The 23033-nt window shown below is 44.6% G+C and overlaps 1 protein-coding gene across 1 annotated transcript in view; it reads right to left on the bottom strand.

The window, feature by feature from the left end:
• syne2a (spectrin repeat containing, nuclear envelope 2a) overlaps positions 1-23033 on the bottom strand; it is a 74451-nt gene that overhangs the window by 11068 nt on the left and 40350 nt on the right. Inside the window, exons 67-98 of the mRNA XM_076756908.1 lie at positions 22616-22693; positions 22023-22424; positions 21559-21653; positions 21333-21477; positions 20764-20850; positions 20464-20613; positions 20109-20309; positions 19453-19545; positions 18486-18671; positions 18050-18220; positions 17769-17900; positions 16748-16947; positions 15866-15998; positions 15307-15489; positions 14538-14687; positions 14190-14366; positions 13735-13890; positions 13496-13651; positions 12709-12873; positions 12301-12434; positions 11956-12145; positions 10332-10514; positions 10037-10150; positions 9138-9289; positions 8724-8874; positions 7448-7542; positions 6283-6514; positions 5988-6185; positions 4275-4397; positions 3275-3430; positions 1189-1347; positions 353-519 (exon numbers count right to left, since the gene is read on the bottom strand). Coding sequence (XP_076613023.1) covers positions 353-519; positions 1189-1347; positions 3275-3430; positions 4275-4397; positions 5988-6185; positions 6283-6514; positions 7448-7542; positions 8724-8874; positions 9138-9289; positions 10037-10150; positions 10332-10514; positions 11956-12145; positions 12301-12434; positions 12709-12873; positions 13496-13651; positions 13735-13890; positions 14190-14366; positions 14538-14687; positions 15307-15489; positions 15866-15998; positions 16748-16947; positions 17769-17900; positions 18050-18220; positions 18486-18671; positions 19453-19545; positions 20109-20309; positions 20464-20613; positions 20764-20850; positions 21333-21477; positions 21559-21653; positions 22023-22424; positions 22616-22693 — 5114 coding nt within the window. The remainder of the gene's footprint in view (positions 1-352; positions 520-1188; positions 1348-3274; positions 3431-4274; positions 4398-5987; positions 6186-6282; positions 6515-7447; positions 7543-8723; positions 8875-9137; positions 9290-10036; positions 10151-10331; positions 10515-11955; positions 12146-12300; positions 12435-12708; positions 12874-13495; positions 13652-13734; positions 13891-14189; positions 14367-14537; positions 14688-15306; positions 15490-15865; positions 15999-16747; positions 16948-17768; positions 17901-18049; positions 18221-18485; positions 18672-19452; positions 19546-20108; positions 20310-20463; positions 20614-20763; positions 20851-21332; positions 21478-21558; positions 21654-22022; positions 22425-22615; positions 22694-23033) is intronic.

Below are 23033 nucleotides of genomic sequence, written 5' to 3'. Positions count from 1 at the left end.
GTCTGAGGAGGGGGGGGGGGGGTTAACGCAGGGGCTTAACCTACAGTCTGTACATTAGAAGCCATGCTTCCTGACAGCTGCAGAGCACGACGAACAACAGCAGGTGGATGGATTCACATTGGAGCTATTGTTTAATTACAGGCTCCCAGTTAAAGCCGTTCACCAGTTAATGATGCTCTTTAATGTAGAGTGGCTTCGCTGTGAAAGGTGCTCGTTTGGAAGGCTGATAATGGGATGAAATTCAGTGTGTGTAACTCAGCAAATCCACACACACACACACGCACACACACTGAGTGGTCTAGAAAACACACAGTTACCTCGGTGAAACCTTAACGGCTGTGGCCGCTCTCACCTGGCTTCGATGTGGTGGAAGAGGTTGTGCCAGCGCTGGTTGATCTCCAGCAGCGATCCGTGGACCTGCGTCTGCTTGGCCTCGTCGCTGGCCAGCAGCAGCTGCTCACCCAGCTGCTTCAGGTGGCTCTTATTCTCGCTGAACAAGTTGATCTCCTCCATGCAGTCCTGTGGAAAGACGCGATAAGGTCATGCTGCTTCATGTCCTGAAGGATAAGTAGAAAGACCTCAGAAAAATGCATCAAATGTTGTTTATGTTGACCATTTTGGCCAATCTGTGATCAGTTTGGAGCAAGTAAGTAAGCATCTGAGTTCTGATGTAATTGTGTCTATTACAGATTTACACCAAAATGTGGATTTCAGCTCAGTTTAAAATACAGCAGGATGCTTCAAACTGTCAGTGTTAGCCAACCAAATCACTGAAAGGGACCATCGTGTGCCTCTAATTTTCTCATCTCATCTAACAGCCCAAAACAACGATCCCGCAGTGTCCAAACCGATCATTATCTCTGTGACTGAACGAGTGCGTTTCATCATGAGACGGGAAGGTACAAAAGGCTCTCAGTCCCAGAAAGGACAACTGTTGTGTGTGAACAAAGAGCGAGCAGCCGCTCCATTCCAGGCCGCCATCTGTCATAAACAGCATAACCACGATGCTCATGTATGGAGATGAACCCACAGAGGTGTGTCCATGCTCTGAATCAGGGTGCAAGTGGTATCCTGTATAAATGTTTCAGAACACCTGCAACGTCGGCTCAAATCCAGAGGTCTTATGTGAAGTTAAGGAACTCCTCGAACTGAATGTTTGTCATTAGTCTTCATCTGTCGATCTCGTACCTTCTTCAGTTTCTCCACCATTTCCTCGATGCTCAGCTCTCCGCTGTGGCACACCTTGTTCTCCATCTGGGTCAGCCAATCGCAGAACTCTTTGTTCTTGTCGTTGAAGATGGTCCAGGCGTTGAGGCGGTCTGCGATTTCCTGCCTGCGCAAGGACACCTGGGAAGAGCGATAAGAGTGGCATCAAGCACACTTTTTTAGCTAACATCAGTGCTCAGAAAATCACCGCTTTCTGATTTCACGCTGGGCGGTCAGGCGTGTTTACATGGTAAGAACTGCCTGGTGCAACTTCAAGAGCCATTAAGACACTCATTGAGAAAACCAGGCACTTTATATGGGAAAAAAACAGACAAGCATGCAGAAAGGTTTTAACTTCAAAGCAGCACGCTTGTCTCTGGCACATAGATTTCAACAGATTACATGAAAAAACAGTGAAACTAACTTAAAATCAATTGCTTTCTTTGATTGCGTTGAAGCAGTAATCTCTGTCAGAGTCAACAATCAGCTGAATTGAGTGAATTCCCCAAGAGACTAAAATTAACAAGGTCCATTTTCCTAATGACAGCTTAACGCCATGAAAACAGCCCATTACACAGCCGAGGAGGGGGCTGATGATCTTTTCGAGGTGAAAGGGCTTAGTGAGCCCACGGGGCATGTTTGAACCAGCTATATTTTACAGCTCTGTGGCATTTATTTGATTTAAATGAGCCCTGCTTTGGTGTTTATGTACTAACACTGCTGGGACTTCTGGACTCTGGAGAATTTAGGGTGCATTGTGAGCCGCTGTCACCCTGCGAGGACTTTGTGCTCCCCCTGGAACAATAGAGCCTGTCCCCTGAACCCTGAATCCCTTCAGCCCAGCCAGGCCATCTGCTCACTGGGCCCATTCCAGCGGCTTCCCCCACCTACAACCTGTTAGCTATGCAGAGGAAACTGTTGTGGCTCAGATCCATGTCCCCCCCCCGGTCACGTCAGGAATTAATAAGGATGAAAAATCTTGGGTGTTTTAACAGCTGAAATTAGCCTCTGCTTTCTCAAAATACCTAAATAAATAAAGTTTCAGTATTTAGCAAAAATTACCATCAAAGTTTTAACTTTACCAAAGCTGAAGTGTACACTTTGTGACACGAAACCAATAAAAAAACAACAATCTAAAGAGGGTCTGAACACTCTGACAGCTACGTCTTTCCTTGAAGACATCAAACTGTTAGGCTGCAGCAGATAAAACACCAAACATCAACAGAAAAGCTCACGGCTGGACAAACTGGCAGCTGTTGATGCATCTGTGCGTCCCAGCAGCTCCTGCCAAGACAGGAGCAGGTGGACGCAGCCGGCCTGACTGGACACCCAATTAGCACAACTGCAATTATGCCATAACCCTACTAACTGACAAAAACGCCCCGAGCATGTCACGACCGTTGGTCTGACGAACAAGAGTGCGTCTGTGTTTAAGCCAAAAGACTTAACTATAGGAATGTGAGCCTGCGCGCACTACAGCTACGTTTAATGCAGTTATTGGAGAGAATGAACGGCCTGTTCTGTCTGAGGGTTTCATGTGATTGTTCAGATCGCGCAGTGAGTCCAAGTCAGGGGCTAATTATAGCCTGGAAAGCGGTCAAGTGACTATTTCCAAACATTTGAATCAAGCGCAGAAGGCTTCACTTTCCTTTGTGCTGATGCAAGCAGAAAAAAAAAAAAAGAGACTTGGAAAGACTTGGAGGCAACCAAATCCAGACCGGTCCCACACAGCGTGCGTCCAACCCGAGCAATAAGCCAGAGTTCTGGCACTTCTGCACAAGAAATGTTAAGAAAACAAATGGAGCTGTGGGGAGGAAAGCTGCAAAAAGCGTGAACAAGAAGAGACGATGTTGGAATTTTCCCTCCGTGAACCTGCACATGGTGGCTCTTTTCTCAAACAAATGAGTGTGTGTGTGCAGCCCCAGTGGTGCAGAAGCTTTGTGCTGCTGGTCACCGCCAAGACACCGCTGGTAGCAACTCCTTCTCTCCCTCCTCTCAGTCCTTCCTCTCCACCTGCACCACCTCCAGCCCCTCAGCTGCTCTCAGCTTCCTTCTGCTCAGGTCTCACCTTCACGCACAGCTCTTCCCATTGACCGTGGAGCTGCTCCAGCTGCCGCTCCAGCAGAGCCGAGTCACCGGCGGCGACATACTGGGATAAGTCCGTCTTCATGGTGGCCAGTTCCTTCAGTCCGCTGGCCAAACGCTGCAGAGAGAGCTCCGTCTCCTGCATAACACACACACACACACACACACACGCGCTTTAGCAGCCGGTCAGACAGCCATGAACGGGCTGCATGCTCACGCTTCTCTCCCTCTTTCTCGCTCTGACTGTCCAGATTAAAGAGCTGTGGACGGGACGGGGGAGGGTAGAAGGGGTAGAAAGGGGGAGGGGAGTGAAAGCATGGGGGTATTAAAGAAGGGAAAGGGGGGGAAACTGAGAGGCGCTCTGGTGGGATGGGGGGTAGCCACTGATGGAGTTGAGGGGGGGGGAGAGGAACTTTGGTCAGTTTTTACACCAGCTGACGTTCCAACAGATCCATTCTGCTGATTTATTGGGACTTTACTGGGATAACTGGGATTTACTGGGACACATTATATAACGCTAACTAATTCTACGTGTGAGAACAATAACAAAACTATTATTCAAAATTTTTCCTTTGCAAGTTCCATCCAAAACCATGAAAAGTCTGTTATTATATCAGGTTACGTAATTACCACGTCTGCTGCTTTTCTGCAAAATCAAGCACAGATGCAGACAAACTCATTTGGGCTTCAGGTGGTGATTTTTGGCCTCTTTCAGAAAAAGTATCCTAAATAGATGCTGCTCTGTTTAAACACAGTTTTCGGGAGACTGTCTTTGGTGTCCTGCTATAAAGTCGAACTATTTTAAAGAAAACTGTTTTGAACGACTTTCTTTATTTCAATAGCAAGTAAAGATGGAAAAATAAACAAATTATTCAGGACAGAAAGGATGATGTTTCAGGTTATTTTGGACAATTTTTTGATTTATTTTATTCCAGCAGTTAGGAGTGGAAGGTTACGCACAGACGACCTGTTTTCGTAACTACCTGAACGTGCTTCTCGTCCTCAGAGGCCGGCGGTCTTTCAGGCAGCGGCTGTTTCAGCTTTGCTTCCAGCTCGTCCAGGTGAGACGCGATGCTGGCTATCCCGTCCTGACACTGAGACCACTTCTGAATGAACAGCAGAGCACAGAGGAGGGACTCAGATTAACAGACATCTGCAAAGTGTCAGCAAAAAGGGCAGCTATGGAAATCTAAAGCTTATTTTTGAAAATCTCAGTTAAAGTAGAAACAGAAATCACTGCAGAGGTAACCTGTAAAGTGTTTCTGAGCTCAGGTAGTTACAACCATTATCCAGTCATGTGTTCACAAAGAGGTGAACCTCGCTCCATCCTCGCTTGTGAGCGACTGAGCCTTTCCAGGATGCCCCTTTCACACCCAATCATGATCCTCTCACCTGTTACCAATCAACCTGTTTACCTGTGGAATGTTCCAAACAGGTGTTTTTGGAGCGTTCCACATCTTTCTCAGTCTATAGTTGCTCCTCAATGAAGCTGATGAGGTCAAACATTAAACATATTGTCTTTGTGCTGTTTTAATTGATTCTGCTTTCTTTAAGTTTTACACAGCGTCCTTTTTGGAGTCGAGGTCTCGTGATGACCGGGTTGGTCTCCTGCTGTCAGTTCTGCTGTGTGCATTAATGTAACTCTCTGTGATCTCTGACATGTTGCTCTGGGGGATTTCCATCTCTGCTGGGTGGATCCTGTTTGGCTGAAAGGGGTTAACATAACTTCCCCTGACCTCCCTGAGCCTGGTCACCAGAACATTCAAATGCAGTAATTACCTCAGCTCATGGAGCCGGACAGCACAGTGACCACAGACACCACTCAGCTAACACACCAGCATTTAAAACTTCACCCAGTATCAACATTTCTACCTGACAGCCAGGGAAAACACAGGAAAACAGAGGCATGCTTCGCTCCTACACATTATACGTGTGTGTTTTACTTTATTCTGACGGTATTTTATTAGATTCCAGACGTCAGTGTCACTGCAGTCTGACAGTGATGGTATGAAAGGGACAGTCAGCGCTAACCAGCTGTCTCTGGATGTGGATCATAGATGGATTTGAGCTTCTCTTTGATCCCTCTTTGCTGGAGGTCTGTGCCAGCTCCAGCTCCTGTGTGTGTGTGTGTGTGATCCTGGATATGGGTCATGCACAGCTGACACCTCCTACTCCCTCGTTAATACTGTAACACATGCTCTTTGTCTGGATTTGTCAGTCCAAAGCTGCGCTCCTCGAGACGCTGAATCTGCAGGTTTCTGCTTCCTGTTAAGGACGACTAGCTGGTTTTCAACCACATCTGCAGCAGAGGAGTGTTAATATCCCTGCACGGTATTAACAACACAGCTTCTGAATATGAATTCACAGACATTTTAGTGAACAAGTGATTTTCTACCCTGTTGCTCCTTGATTGGGTTAAATGTCTAGAAAGACATACGGTATGACCACCATGTGTGATATCTATTACTGTTTTCTTTTGTTTTGAAAAGCTTAATCATTTAGTTTTTTTGGGGGGGGCTTTCATTAAGTCGTCTGTTGTGCAAAATTTTGATTTTCTTGACAATTAATACATTTTGTTAAATGTACAATAATTAAAAAAAGGGGTTTATTGGAAGATATTAAAACATATAAAGTAAGATTTAACATAAACAATGAAAATAATGCACACATGTGTTTGTGTGTAATGGACATGTTACCTGAGCAGTAGTGCCGAGCAGCTCTCGTCTCCTCTCCAGCAGTGAGGTGGTTCGTTCCCAGGCCTCCTGCACAGCCTGGAGCTCTGACTGCAGTCGGCTCTGACAGTCCGACTCCGTCACGGTCGAACACAAATGTCTGCCAGCCTGCAGCGTCTGCGCGTACACGGCGGAGTGCAGACCCAGGGCGTCTTCGACACACTGGGAAAGATGTGGAGAGACGTGGTGTCTGCTTTTCAGCATTTTACGCACAATGTCACTACTTTAATAAGAAGCTGATACGTGCACACATACTAACCTGGAAATCATCCGCACAGCTCCGCGGCTGAAGCAGAGCGCATACAGCAGGTCCAGCAGGGGGCAGCAAGGGGTCAACGTCCCTCAACAGCCTCTGCAGAAGTTTCAAGCCTCGGCGGTAGACTCTCCACTGGCCCACCTGCTCTTTCATCGAGGACCTGCGCCGGCCGACCAGAGCCAGAGAGCGGACCCAGCTCCCCCTCGCACAGCTCACCTGTGCCACGAGCTCAGACCTGTGCAGGAACAAACACAAGAGGTCCAGCTTTGATGCACTTGGAGAAAAATATCTGTTGGCACACACGCTGACGTCCGTCCAAAGACGTGATGAATTCAATATAAAATGGAGGGCGAGTGGAAAGATTGCATGATCGCTATGGAGATGTTAGATTTAGTGAAGCGGAGTTCAGAATAAAACGTCCTCCCTGTACGAAAAACCAGCACATAAAGAGGTCGCTGTAATAAAACAGGAGAATTACAAATGGGTCTGTCCTTCTTCATTCACAGGCAACTGCTGAATAAACACAGAATCAGCAGGATTTTACGAGCGTCTTAAGTATCGATGTTTTTAAAGGAACTAAAGGAAACCTGAAGAGCTTTCCAAAGGCTGCAAAAGACGATTTAGGAAGCATCGGGGAAAGAGACGTCTACTGTAACTGTGCCAGGGCAGGAAACACCTGCACACGCCGCATTTTGTGTGTCAGCGTTCACACACTGATATGTGTGATTCCGACAAGCCGAGAGAGGAATGCAACCGGAAAACCTCAAATCTAATTACTTTATCAGGTGACAGTTAACTACTGTACTTAAGTATAAATTCAAAGTACTTTTTAGAGTGAGGTGGTTCTCACAGGACAGTGATCATTTTTAATCATAATGAGTACTTTTACTTTTTTGATACTTCAGGTAAATATTGCAGATAAATACCTGCATACTTTCACCTGAGTGAGGTTTTAAATGTGGGACTTTTATTTGTGGTGGAGTATTTTATCAGTGTGGCATCAGTACGTTTACTTCAGTAAAGGAAAATTTTAAACGTGGATGAAAACTGGGGCTGAAAGGAGGAAGTGGTACAAGCAGTATTTTGGACTAAACGCTCATTAAGCTTGTTTCTTGTCAAAAGGATTTCTGTAAAGTATTAAACTCCCATTTACTTCTCCATCACTCACCTCCTCTCTCCCGTTTCTTTTTCCACGGACTGGACTGCATGACGGAGAAGATCCTGCAGCAGCTGGTGTCCAACCATGATTTCAGCCTCGAGCCGCTGTGACAGCAACAGAAAACAACAGAGAGACATTCAAGGGTCAGATCTCTCATTTGATTCATTGCTCAGCAGTGACAGCAGACAAATCAACATTCACTGTGTCAAACAGGCCTCTGAATGTCCCGCCATGATCACAGGTTTGTCCTGATGAGCACATTCATTCAAATACTTCAGGCTGTGATTATCAAATACTTAAACCGTTCAGCAGACTAATCCTCAGATGCAGCGGAGGGAAAAGCCTTTATTGACGAGCAATTTATCGACAGCATTTAACACATGACGAGTTAGGACAGTTGGAGAGTTAACTTTGCTTTTAAGAAGACAAATCAGTTTCAGTCCTTTCATTTTGAGTAATTTCAGCTTCTGTCACCAATTCTCAGAGTTCTAGAAGTAAACCTGCTTTTATTTAAAGGGCGCATTGTTCAGATAAGATCTATGCTCGTAGCCTGAACTGTTGACCTGGCACAGCCGGCTTTTAAAGGGAATGACAGATGACACTCTTATTAGTTTCATTAATGTTACATCCAAAACACACATGATTAACTAAGAGACTAAACACAGCCCCTTTGTATCCTGTGCCTTACTTTGCGTGCTGATTATTCGCCATTTAACGAGCAACAGTGGAGTTGGACACACCCTGAACGCACTTGCATCTTTCACGACCAACTTTCTTTACTGAACACAGCTGATCAGTTTCTCAGTGTAAACACACACAGGCAGCAGGCTAATCCAATAAAAGCATAAAATAAAGATGACATTATGATCGCGCCCTCGGCTTATTGCTGTTAGACCGCCCCTCGTTCTGCTGAGTGCCTCCCTTTGTGTGCAGCAAACGGGAGAGCAAACAGCTTTTCGACCACTGTGAAGATGTTGTTTCTGAAAGGCGAAATGCCAACAGATGTGGACTGAAGCAGAATATTTCATCAGATAAAAACATGGTGTGAACTTTGGAGGTGATTACATCTGTCTTTGTCTCAATACATGTTGATTTTTGGATGTTAGTTCAACAATGAATATGCAGTTTTAAAAAGTATGAATAGATGCAAAAATGTTTGATTTTTGATTTTAACATTACGAGTGAATGAAGCTAAGCAGTGCTAAAGTCCTAAAGCCGGTTCCACATTGGTCCCAGTTGCTGATTCATGTCTCTGAAAAGAAAGAATTGTATGTTTGTGTTGTACCTGATGGACAGTCAGCATCTCTCGGAGGCTGGAACACCTTTGAGGATTTTTGGACGATGATTCCTCCTCAAGCTTCTTCTCGATCAACATCAGGTTCTTACACTTCTCCTGAAAGCTCAGCGAGCGCTGCTGCTGCTCAGCCTGCAGCTCTCTGGAAATAAGAAATATGTCGCTTTATGCAAACTACAAGGACAATTACACTGTAACTGGAAGCCTCTTTGAAAATGCACACATCTCCGCTGGATCAGAAAATTAGAAACAGACATCACAATAGACTGAAAATGAAATAAGACTCAAGTTTGGTTACAGGTTTTCATGTCATTAAAGCCGTGCACAGCGATGTATTGGAGTTCTGCACAAGGCAAAGCACGACTGAACTGCACAAAGACATACTGTCGAGCTGAGCTTTCTCACCTGCTCTTGTCACACAGGTGAGTCATGCTTTCAGCCCACTGCCTGCTCAGCATGTGCAGTCTCTCAGTCTCATGGCTGCTGATGGTCACGCAGCCACTCATCTCCCTGACATCAACCAGTGACGCAAACAGGCCACTCAGCTCTGAAACAACCTGCCAACACATCCAGGAAATAAAAAACATTCAGCACATTTTCAGTTCATCAGCAAAAGGTCTCAAGTTTTGGAATACAGCTCCCATAATGTGGGAGTTTTGGTTAATGTAAACAGGAAGCATCATGTTGCCACAGAATCAGTTCCCAAGCTCTGGGTTATTTTTGGGTTGTTTTTTTACACTTTGGCAAATAAAAGTGTGCAAAATTAGTTATTCAGTGCACCTGCTGGCAATGTGACCATGTCTGCACAGACCCCCTGGTTTGCTTTGATACTGATGAAAACCTAAAAATGTGATGATTTTAAGTGTCGTTTTGTATGATTTCAAAGGAGATTTATCGAGCACTAAAAAATTAAGAGCCTAAAACTGCAGTTCCTCGAATACCCACTTGAGGCTGGTTCCAGAAGCAAGTCACTCCCCATAGACCTCAATATTAAAATGCCCATCTTTACAGCAAAATACATATGTTCACAGCTATTTTCCCTGTTCATGACAACTGTACATGGGTGAATTGTTATGCAACTTTAAATTATATTTAGGCTTAAAGTTAATTAGTTATGGCCATGACCATTTTAAGTGACAGCTAGCTGCAAGGTTTCAGCAACCAGGTTTCATTCAGACGCCTCAGCTCCAACTCTTTGCTCGTTTTTGAATTTATATAACTTATGCTAAATCTGAAAATATATGCATGATGCATCGAAGTAAAGGAGAGGAAATTCATGGGAACTAACAGGGATTCTGACCAACCTTCACAGAGTCTGCGTCAGTCAAACTGGCCTTCAGTTTATCCTGTATGTTCTGTGTCTGCTCTTCAACAGCTTCCAATCGAGAGTGAAACAGTTTCTGTTCCTCCAAATCTTCCTGCACACAAAGACGAATGTGATGTTAATCTTAACCTGGATTTGTACAATTTGACAGTTTCACATTAAAACTTCAGGAGAACTGGTCTCTGAGTCACTACAATCAAAACAACTGTACAGTTACAACCAACGTTTCTGCTATTTCTGTAGAATTAAGGTGATATTTATCCAAATTTCCTCACCTGAAGACTTTTCCTTTTTCCTGACGTCGCCTTGCTCAGCAGCAGGACATCACGTGACAGCAGTCTGGTCTCTGATTGGATTAACTTTGCAGCCAGAGGTTCCAACCGTCCAATAAGAGGCTTGCAAGCTGCAAGAACATCTCCCACGCTGCTTTGCAAATCCTGAGCAGCATCCTGCAACTGCTGATAATGAGTGGGAGAAAAACCAGTTTGATGGATGAATGAGGAGGAAGAATAAAGCAAAGAGCCCTAAAGCGACGCACAGATGACTGTTAACATGTATCTGGATATCACAAATAATTGTGCAATAGTTGAAGCAGTGTTCACTTATATTAGCTCTCCTCTTTGCTGGCACGGGGGTGTTTGCTCCTGCCTCTCGTCTCATAGTTTGGGCGCCAGAAAGTGGACGCAGTGTTCACCATCGCCATGTGTTACAGTGGTATAAATCTGATGGAGAACCTCGTTTAGCTCCATTTTGGAGATCGGACCACTGTTTAGCCCATCCAGTAAATCAAAATTCACAAGAAAATCTGACATTTTGAAATATTTTGATGAGTATTTTACAGCTTCGAACGCGGCTCAGCCAATCATAATCAAGGACCGGAACGATCAGTTTATAAATGCTGCTCATACTCTGACCTTTTATTCATCAATGCACCAAACATGAAAGAGCATAGCTGCTTTTTTTCCCTCTTGAGAAATAGAAATCTTGTTTTCCACGAATGGCTCTGACTAAAGTACTCCAAAATGCACTTTTCAGTGTATTTCTGAAGAGGGAGAAAATGGGAAAAAAAAATGATATGAACGGAGGCCACGATTAGCTTGTTTTTCTTGCATGAATGTGCAAAACAACATGTAATTCAGCATCTGTCCTAAGTAAAAGATCAGGTGAATGAACACGGAGCAGACCGCGGCTGATATTTCTGTCCGTAAGTGCATGCCGTCTGCTTCTTTCCAAGAATAGGAGACCAAAGACATTAAATTGTGAATGTAATGCATGGAGCCTCTCAAAGGGCACCAGGTTTCAGGATGAGTCAAGCAGGAAATCTGATGATAAGCCTAATAAGCATGTTGCCTGACTGCCTGCTCTCTGCGACCTTCAACAATGCCAGAAATGAGTTTCAATTCGACTGCTGAGAAGACATCAAATTCTCAGATGTTTGTTTGCCCTAAATAAACTGGCTGTTGTTGACATGAACGTACAAAAACTTGGAACATTTTGATCAGCTTCACGTAACCACTGGAGGAAGTTCTTACTTTTTCCAGGACAACTTAAACCACATTCATCCTATTTAATGCTGCTGTGGAAACACATGCACCACCATGGACACTGTTACTCAGAAATTGTGTCTTACTGTGACAGATACTCAGCATCTTCACCCAAGTTTTTTAACAAAAGAATTTTGTGTAAATGTAAACAAAAAGATTATCAGCTGATACAGATATAAATTACATTTTACACTCTGAAATATGTTAATTGTTATTGGCCTAAAAAAGACTAAACTCCGATGGGATGTATTGTACGTCAGGGATGCTGCCTGATTGCAAATCAATTAAAACCAACAATCACACACTTACACTAGGTTTGCGTATTCCAACTCTGCTGAAAGGACCCTGAACTCACCTCCACTGAGTGAACCACGGCCTGTGCGTCCTGTGGAGGTGCAGATCTCGCCAGCTCCTCCCACTGACGCCACAGCTCTTGCAGGTGAAGGGAGCACCGATCAGACAGGTGAGCGAACTCCTGCCAGAGGGACAGCGTCTCTGCTGTCTTCATGTGCTCGTCCTTTAGCTCCTGCACCACATCCTTCCACCTGACACACAACACATTCGTCCTCTAAGACTCTGTAAAGTTTACGTGCACACAGTCGCGCTACAGCTGACTGACAATCCATAAATGTACTGCATGTTACTGCGATTACACTTCAGTATTCTGTTGATTCTGTTTTGGTCATTTCAGGCCACTTACCGTTTGCGCTCTCCTTCCATTTGATCATGCAGAGCCTGAGCTGTTCCACGGCAAAGAGTCTTCACAAGAGACCGATAGGATTTGTCCACAGATGCCCAAACCTCTTCCCCTTTTCCAGCCTGCTCCTGGAGTAGCTGCACATGAAAAACTACTTTCATATTTTCACTTCAGAGGTGCATTTTCGTTCCCAAAATCTGAGCACAGTGCCTGGCAAGTACGGAGAGCTTGGCGTCCATGAACGCCACACCTTTACTGAATCTGTCAACACTAGATGGAAGCGCTTTTAACATCATGCATTTACAACTGGCTCTTTCAGGGCTGCTTGTAGACCATCACAACAAAATACAACCTGTAGCTGGAAAGCAGTTATGTGCACATGTGTACATAATGATCAGTGCTTTTGCTCACCTGGAGGAGGTCCATGTATCCGTCTGCCTGCTTTAGTGAGAGCAGAGGCTGATGCTGCAGAGCACAGTGCACCCTAGTGGTGTGCAGAGAAACCTCCCTCAGATCTCTCTCAAAGCGTTCCCACTCCTCCACAGTCTGTTGCAGAGCTGGTCTCAGAGCTTCCATCTGCAAATTAGCACAGAAGAAGACAGGATGCTGTTTGGTGATGCCATGGCCAAAGTGTTAGCAAACAGTTACTATGGCTAATGTGTTAGCATCCAGTATTATTAACTTTATATGCCTATTTTACATCAGGAGCAACCTTAGTCTTTATTTGGAGTCTTGTTCCTGGCCACCACACACTGAAAGTCAAATATTCACTCTTCTTTTCACACTAAATAATTAAGACGGGCTCTTCAGCCTGCTGTGTGCTCCACTATGTTCACTAGCTAGCATTTGTCTGCTGTTTGATGCTGGGCAGGTATTGTACAGTCAGTTCATGACTGCATTTCAATTGAATCAGCTGCAGCTGGAAAGAGGGTTGATGAGGGAGATGGAAGTAAATCAAAACTGGAGAGGCTGAAAACTAAAACAACTGCCTCATCATTTGAGCCAATATTCATACAAAAATAGACACGCATGAAACAACAGATCTGGTTATTTATGAGACACAAGGTCTGGATTTTAAAATTTAGAAATGCCATGTTTGCAGTTTATTTGAAAAGTCATCTTAAATGTCGAGATAAATAACTTTAATTCACTTTCTTCTGGCACTAATGTTTCCATGTCTTAACAGATGTGTTTTTACCTGCTGTCTAAGATCCCCACAAGCGTGACAGACGCTCTCTGTCCGGCCAGAGAAGGCGATATCACAGGGGTGACCCTCTTCCTTTCCAGCATGCACTCGTGTGGCTTTCAACTCCTGCAAAGCCGCGGCCACCTCCCTCACTCTGCCCACAACGGCCTGGAAGAAAAACAAAGCAGATCAGAAGACAGCAGCAAGGGAGACAGTTCAAACGTTCACCTGGTAACACGGTGTTTTTGTACCTCCAGCTCCAGCAGAGCCTTACGAGCCAGAGTTTGACCGGTGGGATGTTTCGTCTGACTCAGCTGCTTTTTGTGCTGCTCTATCCAGACACGAAGACGCTGTAACCGCCTCTCTCTGCCTGCACAAGTGTGATGCATCTGTTCAGCCTCACGAATCTGGGGGGGGCACAAAGCCAAACAGTGGCTGATTCATGTGTAGAAATAAAAGCCATAAATGAAAAGTTACGTTTCTTTGAGTGAGTTTGGAGAGTCATGCAGCGCAAGCTTTTTCCACCGCTGCTGGCATAAACTGGATTAGATTTATGGTTTGATTAATGGATTCCAGTGATTACATGAATCACTGGCCAGCTCAACATAGTTTTAATAAAAATATCAGAACAGAAAATAATAGAGAGAAGGTTTGTTGGATCATTTCCCTTCAGACTCTACTGTACGTTCGTAGCTGAAACACAGACCTGGCTCTCCAGCTCTCTCTGAAGATGAAGCCACTGCAGCTTGAGGGCGCCAAGTGTCTCTGCAAACTTTGTATGTTCAGAGCGAAGAGCCTGGACGTCCCCTCCCGTCACCCGAGGCCCAGACTGGCACAGGAAATCAAGGAGGAGCTGCCCGTTGACCATGCCTGCCTTTAACTCCTGAGAAAGAACATACAGAGAAACCAATGCAAACACTCAACACAGAGCGGGTTGGTGGTCTTCGCCTGCATCTGCATACTACACAAAACAAAGGCACTGACGCTGAAATAGAGACAGAACCACTGTTGAATGAGTTGCACAGGAGAAAGTGGACAGTGGAGGTATTGGTACCTGGTACTGCTGCAGGCCTTCAGTGATCTGAGCGGCATCTTTGACCTTGAGGACCGTTTCTTTCTCCTGGTTCATCCGAGTCTCCAGCTTCTTCATCCAGTCCTCCAGGTCAGACAGCAGCTTCCCCGGCGGCCATGCTGCCAGCAGCCGCTAACAGACACGACGGAGAAAAAGTGATTTTAACTTTCTACCTTTTTCACTGCATCAGTGGTGTTATCTGACTCCTGTCTAAATTCCTCTGTCTTTGGTAGATAAGATCTTTTCATCCTCTCCAGAGGTTATTGCCAAAGCGTAAGACATCAAAATGAACCCTCTGCCAGACAAACCTGTGGTCATTATAATGCAGAATATCTGGTTCTTTTCACTGGTGATAAATGGTGAGGAAAAATTAAAAAGTGTCCTTCACCTTCTTTTCAAGTCCTCCCAAATTCCCTGTCCTCAATCACCCCGAAGCTGATTTCAACAGGGTGTACACTCCCCTTCACGGGAGGGGATTCCTCAATGCCTAATTATCTTTGAAAAGTAACAGCACTTCCATGGAATTTGGATCATTGCGTTTAAATTCATTGGAGGACTGGAAAACAGTCAAATTTATAGGACGTTTTGTCCAAAATTTAGAAAAACAGAGCCACTAAAAAATGTGCTGAAGGCTGGAGATCACTGTGACCGTTCAATCATTTCAGATAATCACACCACAGTGGAACCTTTCCTCGTGTGGTTCTGTGTTTTTTCTCCAGCAGACGGCGAAAGCTCTTTGGGAATGCTGTACCTGCTGCAGCCGCTCTTGTATCTTGGACAGGTCAGAGGTCAGCCGGCTCCAGTCGACCTCCAGCTGGGCGAGTTGAGCTCTCAGTCCGGGACAATCGCCTTCCCTCAGGTGGAGCAGCTGGCTGGCTCCTCTGGATGCGGACTCCCTCTTCACTGACATGGATTCAGTCTCCATGGAGAAGTCCTGGTGGAAGCAGTTGGATCCATGTCATCATGTGTGACTGATGTGTTTTAAACTGCTGCCTGAGTTTCAAATTCATGTGACGTCCATAAGAAATTTCTCTGTCTTCAACAGTTCCTGACTGTCAGTAATATGAGTGCTGTCGGTTTCTAACATGATGCTATTTTTCTTTGATTTCATGTCAATGAAGCTGGAGTGGTTCACTTCAGGAGACCTATTCAGTCATGTGAAACGGACAAATATATTTTAAAACTGAAACTTTCTCCTGCAGATTTATGCTGCTTTCAAGGTTTGAAAAAACGTGTTTTCCCTGGGTGACGAAGCCAGACTGGACAACAGTCAGCATCTGTTGATGCAGATGCAGATGTGAAAGAGTTACCAGCAGCTCGATCAGATGGTCATGGATACACTCCTGGTTCAGGTCAGGCGAGTCGGCCAGGTTAGACCAAGTCTTCAGGTGTTTGCTGGCACCAATCAGCCATTCACTGACCGAGGCAAAGTTAGTCTGGAACCTGTGAGGAGGATGAGAGAGATAGATCATCCAGTGAAGCAGAACATGCTGCTGAACAAAGACTGAGTTAACGGCTCAGGTATGGGTCTAACACTGCAGAGGGTTGGCATGTGTTTAATCTGTTGTGGTGCCATGGATTTACATGACAGTGTAATTTATGAATTCATCCCTCACATTTACAGACTAAATCACAGGGAATTTCTCTGAATATAACCAAAACCTAATGCAGCAGCACAAGGCCTCTAAAAAGTCTTATCGAGCCCTTTGAGATTTCACGCTGTGATGGATGTGAGCTCAAGCTTTTCTCCGTCTCTAAATGGGCCTCACGGCTAAAGAATTCGACCCAGTAAGCAACCAAAGCTCCCATTAACATTTTTCACTGCAGCCTCCATCATTCTCCAAGAGGAGATGAAAAGAACTGGAAATAAAAAGTTATACTTGTGCAAAACAGATTGTTGAGATGAAAAATTCGTGCTCTCACAGTGCTCTCTTTACTCATCACATGCTGGTGATCCTCATGAAATGAGAATATATGGCTGTTGTATATTTTAACATACGTACAGAATAAGGACTTGGTACACCTTTAAAGGCTCTGGAGTAACCAGCAACTTTGGCGTGTGTGCAGGAATTGACTTTACTCAGAATCTGTTCACTGATGTGGTTGTTCCACACAGATAGATAAAGTCTTCTACTGCAGAGAGCTTCCTTCCTTTTTTTTTTTTTTTTTAACGTAAGTTTGGTATTTCCCACCTGGCCCAGCTGTCCTGGATATCTCGGCAGCGTTGAATCTCCTGCTCTGTCCGCCTGTAGGCGCTCTGCCATCGCAGCTCCAGGGCGCCTCCTGCATGACTGACTGTGGCAGCAAACTCTGGCTCGGCCTGCAGCGCCTTCCTCTGATCCAGGAGCAGTCCTAAAGCGGCTCTGCTCTCATCCAGCTGGACCAACGTTCGCTGGGTGAAGAGGAGAAGCAGCAGTGCTTATGCCGAGTTTACATCAATCTCAGCGAGATTTCTCTTGACAGGACAAATCAACACTCATATTTGACAGCGTGGAGCAGCTGTAATGTAAAGTGGTGATTTAAGGAGTTTGTCAGAAGAGTGAACAGAGAAAAGACACCCAATCTGCCCGATGCCATCTGAGAAACTATAGACACCATCAAAGGAAAGAGAGGAGTTCAAAAGAGACAAAATGGTCCAAAAGAAAAGAGAAGGATTCATGACGGGGTAATCATCAGTGTGCCCACCACCACGGTGCTCAGTCTGGCTTTCATTACTTGTTCAGGCAGAACACAACCAATTATTCTTTATATCCTTTCCAGGAAGAAGTCCACACCAAAACAGTTTCACACTCAGACTTTCATTCTGCTGCCATGTTCTTTATTTGATGTTTTTATTAAGTGCATTACCTCAAACAGTGAACCTTAAATCTGTCAGTCTCTCACAATCAGCCCAAAAAACAAGCCTTTTCTCAAAAAATAATGCTACCACTGCTAACTGCTTACTTCACCGTTATATGAAATTAAACCTACACACAGTAGTTCAGGCATGTTCTCTACAGGCTGTTGAAGGCACGCAGGAAACTCAACAGTTACACAGTGGACAAATAATCCTGCATTTTGGCTGCGACATTATATTGCAAACTTATTATAGCAGGGAAAGAGAGAGAGGCAAAGCAAACCTGATTAAAGGAGGTGCATGAAGCTGAGGAGATGCAACAAGTGAAAACAAACTAAAAGAAGGGGTGAGATGACGTGCAGTGTGACGGAGCTCACCTGGCAGCCAACACGTCGGCGCTGCACTAACTCCTCATCGTCTCCCTCTGGTTCCCTGCTGCTGATGAAGGCTTCCAGATCATCCAGCAGCCTGCTCAGTCCACCACAATTATCCTCCCACCGGGTCCACTCCTGCAGCAGGTCCAACCATAACCTCACTCATCAGTTTGAACTTTTCACGTGTCAGCACAAACGGCCAACACGAGAAATTATCCCGCCAGAAAATTCACTTTTGCTTATGTATGAGTTCATATGGCCCTCAGCAAATGTGCACTACAAACCTGGATCCTCCTTTGAGAAGCCACTTCCTGTTCCAGAGCCTGTTGCTGCAAAGCTTTGGCTCTGGCTTCCAGCTGCACCCGCTCATCCTCTTGACACCTGAGTGCTTCTGGCTCACGTTGGAACAGATGCTGCACAAAGGCCAGCTGAGACCCGAGGACCTGCAGGAGCTTCTGGATCACCAAGAGACCAGAAGGGAAATGGAGTAATTGCAACACAGGACTGATGAGTAAGCAAAGGTAAAACCGGACGCTGAATGTGACTGAGGTCTGAATGTCTTCACGTTAAGTCTAATCATTCCTCGTCTTAAGTTGTTTTAACACTGGACGCCTCTTTGAAAAGCATCAAGAGGCTTCTGCGCACTCTTGGGAAGGTGCCTATCTTAAACCTGGGCTTCCTCTGCCTGTTGAAGAACTTGTTGAAAGCACAGTGAGATACCTTGCGTCTGCAGAGAGCGTCTTGAAGTCGGCTGCCGCTGTGAACCCGGCTCATCTGCCCTCCTCTTATGCATTCTTCACCCAGTTCCAGGAGGCGAGTTATCCCCTGAAGCAAGGAGCGGGAGGTTTGCTGTAGCTTGGCTTTTTCCCCTGGACTCTCCCTCAGATGTCTGCCCAGCACACACTGCTGAGAGATGCAGGAAAAGCACAAAGTTTAAGGAAAATACTGTTAACTTTTGAAACGCAGATCCTGCATCGCCCCTACTTTGATATGAGTCTCGAATCAGGGCTGATTAACTGCTTTTTTTTTTAATGCTAGGTGTGTAGACAAAGCCATATTTTAGTGGGAATTATATGTTTTTCTTAGGAGAACCGAAATATTGCCCATTATGATACACAAAAAGCAAAAAAGAAATATCTTAAATTTAGGCTAGTTGTGCTTGTTTTATGCAAAATGTATCTTCTTACCAGCACTTATGTTTGAGAATTTCACTTTTTTAAAGAAGAAGAACAAAACTGATTTGTTGAAGGCAGAATTTCTTTGTGTGTCCAGATGAACGTGTTTGTTTCTAGTCTGGCTGCACTGCTGTTAAGATAACTGTGGATTCTTTGACACGAGGTATATTTACTCGTTTTAAAAGTCTTGTTCTGCTGGCAGTTAATTTTGCTTATTTTATGCAACATTTCTCCCATTTCATTGCTTTCTCTTGTTTTTAGCGGCTGTTTTTGCATTTCCCCACAAGTCATTAAAATGAGAAATCATAATGCAGCAGTTATGACCTTTAAATAGTTGAAATTTTAGCTTTTTGATAACAGCTCTCCCATTAGGGCCTTTCATGGATGTAATATTGTTGTTATGAGAGTTAAGTAGAATGTCTTAGACACAGCATTTCCTACCAGTGTACATATAAATACATCGTAAAACGTGAACAAATACACACACAAAAAAGCTGAAAAGCACTGGTTACCTCCAAACTGGGAGCATCCTTTATACTGGGGAATATCTCACTTGGCCCCAGTTCAAACTCGTCCAAAATACACAGCAGGTTGGAGGAGAACTCCTGTTTCAGAGCAGAGGTGGAAACAATATTCAGATCATTGATTTAAGTACGAATACCACAAAGTGAAAGTCCTGCATTTAACATTTTACTTCAGAGAAAATAAAGAAATGATCAAGATGTAATTACATTAGATAAAGTAGTAGTAGTCACTGTGCAGCAGGGATCAATTTTACATTATTATTCATTATTATTATTGATGCATGGACATCAAATTTCATTGACTGACTGCAGGTTTAAATTTCACACACAAAACATACAAAGAAGCTTGCAGCGGTATCAGTGAAATAAATGTAGTAGAGTAAAAACTGCATTATTCCCTTCTGAAGTGTAGTGGAGCAGAAGGATGAGCTAGAAAAAAATACAATGGAAAAATGGAAATATAAGTACAAGGACTTCAAATTTCTACAGCCATTAAACATAATAATGAATCAGATCCAAAGCTGCGCAAAAAGCTAAAGTTTGTTAAAAGTCGGTTGATTTGGTGAATGGTAATTATCACTAGGAGGTGTGAAAAAGGGCATAATGTATTCCTGGAATATCCTGAACTGATCTGTATTTCAAACCTGATGTTGAAGTGCGATGCCCTGATGTTCAAAGAGCTGATTGTGGGATGAGGTGAAGACCGCCTGGACCGTGCGTAGGCCGTCCTGAAGGGAGGTCAAACAGCGGAGAGCTTCTGGTTCTTCCCACGAGGATGCAGATCTGGCCTCTGACTCCACTTTACGCAACAGCTCAGCCAGAGTCACCAGCTCAGTCGATACACACTGCGCAGGAAACACAGAGAAGCAAAAACAGAAGAGGAAGAAAAGGTTTACAGAAGTTTTAATGCCTTCTGCCTTTATTTAAATACAGCAGATTAAATAATACAGGGCCACCAAAATGTGCAATTATGTTGGTTATTCTGTCGCATGCAGTCACCTCCTGCTGCAGCAGCCTTAGCTGGGGGTCATTTTCACCACCAGGGGTCAACAGAAGGTCCGTCAAGGCGTCCAGACAGAGGAGGACCCTCCGGGCAGCCTGGTACAACTCCTCATTCGCACCTGGATGTGAACCACCTGCAGAGCTCACCTGGGAATCAACCACACACACACACACACACACGGTGATCGCTGTCAGCCAACGCTAAACACATTCATATGACATGTTCGCAGTGAGTGAGGCTAACCATCAAAGCATTTCTTTAAAACCATGTCAAACGCACAGGTGTGCTGTACGTACTATCTGTCTCAGCCTGGTGATGGACTCATGTGTCCGCTGCAGGACAGCAGAGGCAGATCCGGTCGGGACCAGTTCCCTTTCTGGAACCTGAACGAAAACAGAGACAAGTTCTGCAGGGTGCATGGAGGGACTCATCGGTCAGGGTACGTTCATTCATTCATGTTCCTACCAGGACAAACCTTCACTTTCTGACATAAGTAACATAATTCTCCATCAATTCCGGCCAATAACACCGTAGATTTTTCATGATTCTTTCTATTTCTCCCCCTAATTACAGAACACTAGAAACCTCTCAAACTGGAAGGAGCAGAGACAAAACCAGCTCTTCCTCCTCCTCCTCCTTCACTGCAGTACCTGTTTGCCAAAGGTTTAGCCCACCGTTGCCCTGGAAACAGATGTGATGATGGTGGAGATGGTAGCCTAGCATCCACTTAGAAATCATTTTGCTGTGGTCCCACCTCACCGCTCACCCACATCACATCTACTCCCACGCTCAACTTTTCTTTTAAAAACAGTCAGAATGCCTCAACCATCCTAAAATAAGAAACTATGCTGTTGTTCCTTCCCACCTTTTCGTGGGTCCCTCCGTCCTCTGAGCTGATCAGAGTTTGCTGCTCCTCCTTAACTTTTTGCAAAGTGGTCAGTTTCTGAGAGATCTGGGCATGAAGTCGGCTCCACCTCAGCTGCTCGTCGTCCTCTTCATGTCCAGTCGAGCTAGGGGACCACACAACATGTCTGAGTCTACGGTAAGCTAATTACTTGTGGGTGAATCATCAATTTCAATGTGTCTTTTACCTGATTATCACCTCAGGCGACTCCTGGGATCCTTCCAGCAAACTGCTCTGACTGGTGCCGTCTTCATTTTGCTCCTTTAACACGTTAGGAGCATCCTGGACGTTGAAAACAAGCAACGGAAATCAGGTTACTTCAACGCCATTTTCTTATCGTTTCTATTGTGGTTTAATTGAATGTCACATAAAGAAGCATCAGATTAGACATGACTCACGTTAAGGCCTAATCAGTGTAAATTTAACACGTGAATCAAGCTTTTAAAAAGTTGAACATTTGTAGGAAATCGTCAGAAGACAATATTATTTTCATAATCTTTTTGTATATAATATAAAGTTGATTTTAATTTGTTCTTCTTCTACCTCTCCTTTTTATTCTTGCTGGCTGTAACCACTAAATATCCCCAGAGTGGGATCAATAAAGTCTTATCTTATCTTAAAGGGCGCCTCTATTCTTGCTCACAAACTTACCAGAGCTGTGGACAAAGACAGGTCTTTGTCTCCCTCTTCTATAAACTCAGCTGATGCTCTTGTGGCAGTGAGCGGAGTTACAGGTCTCGCAGGAATCAGTCTTGTGTCTTCCGCTGCAGCTGCTGCCTGAAGGGATGTCGTCTGAGGGTCGGGGACGAGGGTTTCATGTGCTGGTGATCGGTGCCGGTCCAGGGAAGCAGCAGCAGCAGCAGCAGAGAACTGGTCTTCAGCTGCAGCGAGGACTGACCCAGCTGTCACAGTTTCAGGGCTCAATGCTTCGCTAACATGAGCTTTGGACTCTTTTGTATCAAGGCCAAACTTCACAGATAAAAGCTCAGACTCAGCAACTTCTGAGCTCGTCTCCATTCCAGAAGAAAACTTTCCAGCCAGGCTGTGCAGTGTCTGGAAGACAAGATTAAGATTTACAGAAAACAGACGAGGACGGACACCTCTTTGAATTAAAAGTACATCAATTTATCCATACGAGGCTGACTAAATAGTACGAAAGAAAAAAATTGAAAGTTAAGGATTCAAAACAAATGTGCTGAACATCTCAGATAAATCCAGCCTCTGAAATGAAGAACAGAATCTACCTGAGCTTCTGAGAGCGGCTTGATTTCAGCAGTATCCTCACTCTGCACATCAGACGAGTTGAGTGTCTCCTCTGGGTCCTGACAAATTGATCAGATCATTTATATGCACACACACACACACACGCAGGTAGGCATGCCGTTCTCATTGTGTGTCTGTGCGTGTGTGTGTGTGCAACATATTTCGAGCAGCTGCTTCTGACAGTGCCAGAGTAGATTCATGAGGTAACAGGACATCCTGCCTGATAAAGCTTCATCTAAACATGCGAGAATCTGCTGAAATCCTCCACAACACAGGAAAAAGACATAATATTACAGCTGGAAATTATGAAGTGGATCAAAATATGAAGAAAGGAGGAAAAACACAAGAAAAAAGAGCCCAAGAAATGTTGAGTTTCACTCCAAAACTCATTAAATTAGT

The sequence above is a fragment of the Chaetodon auriga genome, chromosome 18, assembly GCF_051107435.1.
Source record: "Chaetodon auriga isolate fChaAug3 chromosome 18, fChaAug3.hap1, whole genome shotgun sequence".
Lineage (NCBI taxonomy): Eukaryota > Metazoa > Chordata > Actinopteri > Chaetodontiformes > Chaetodontidae > Chaetodon > Chaetodon auriga.
Note: the sequence above shows the minus strand (reverse complement) of the source record. Positions and strands in the feature narration are given on the sequence as shown.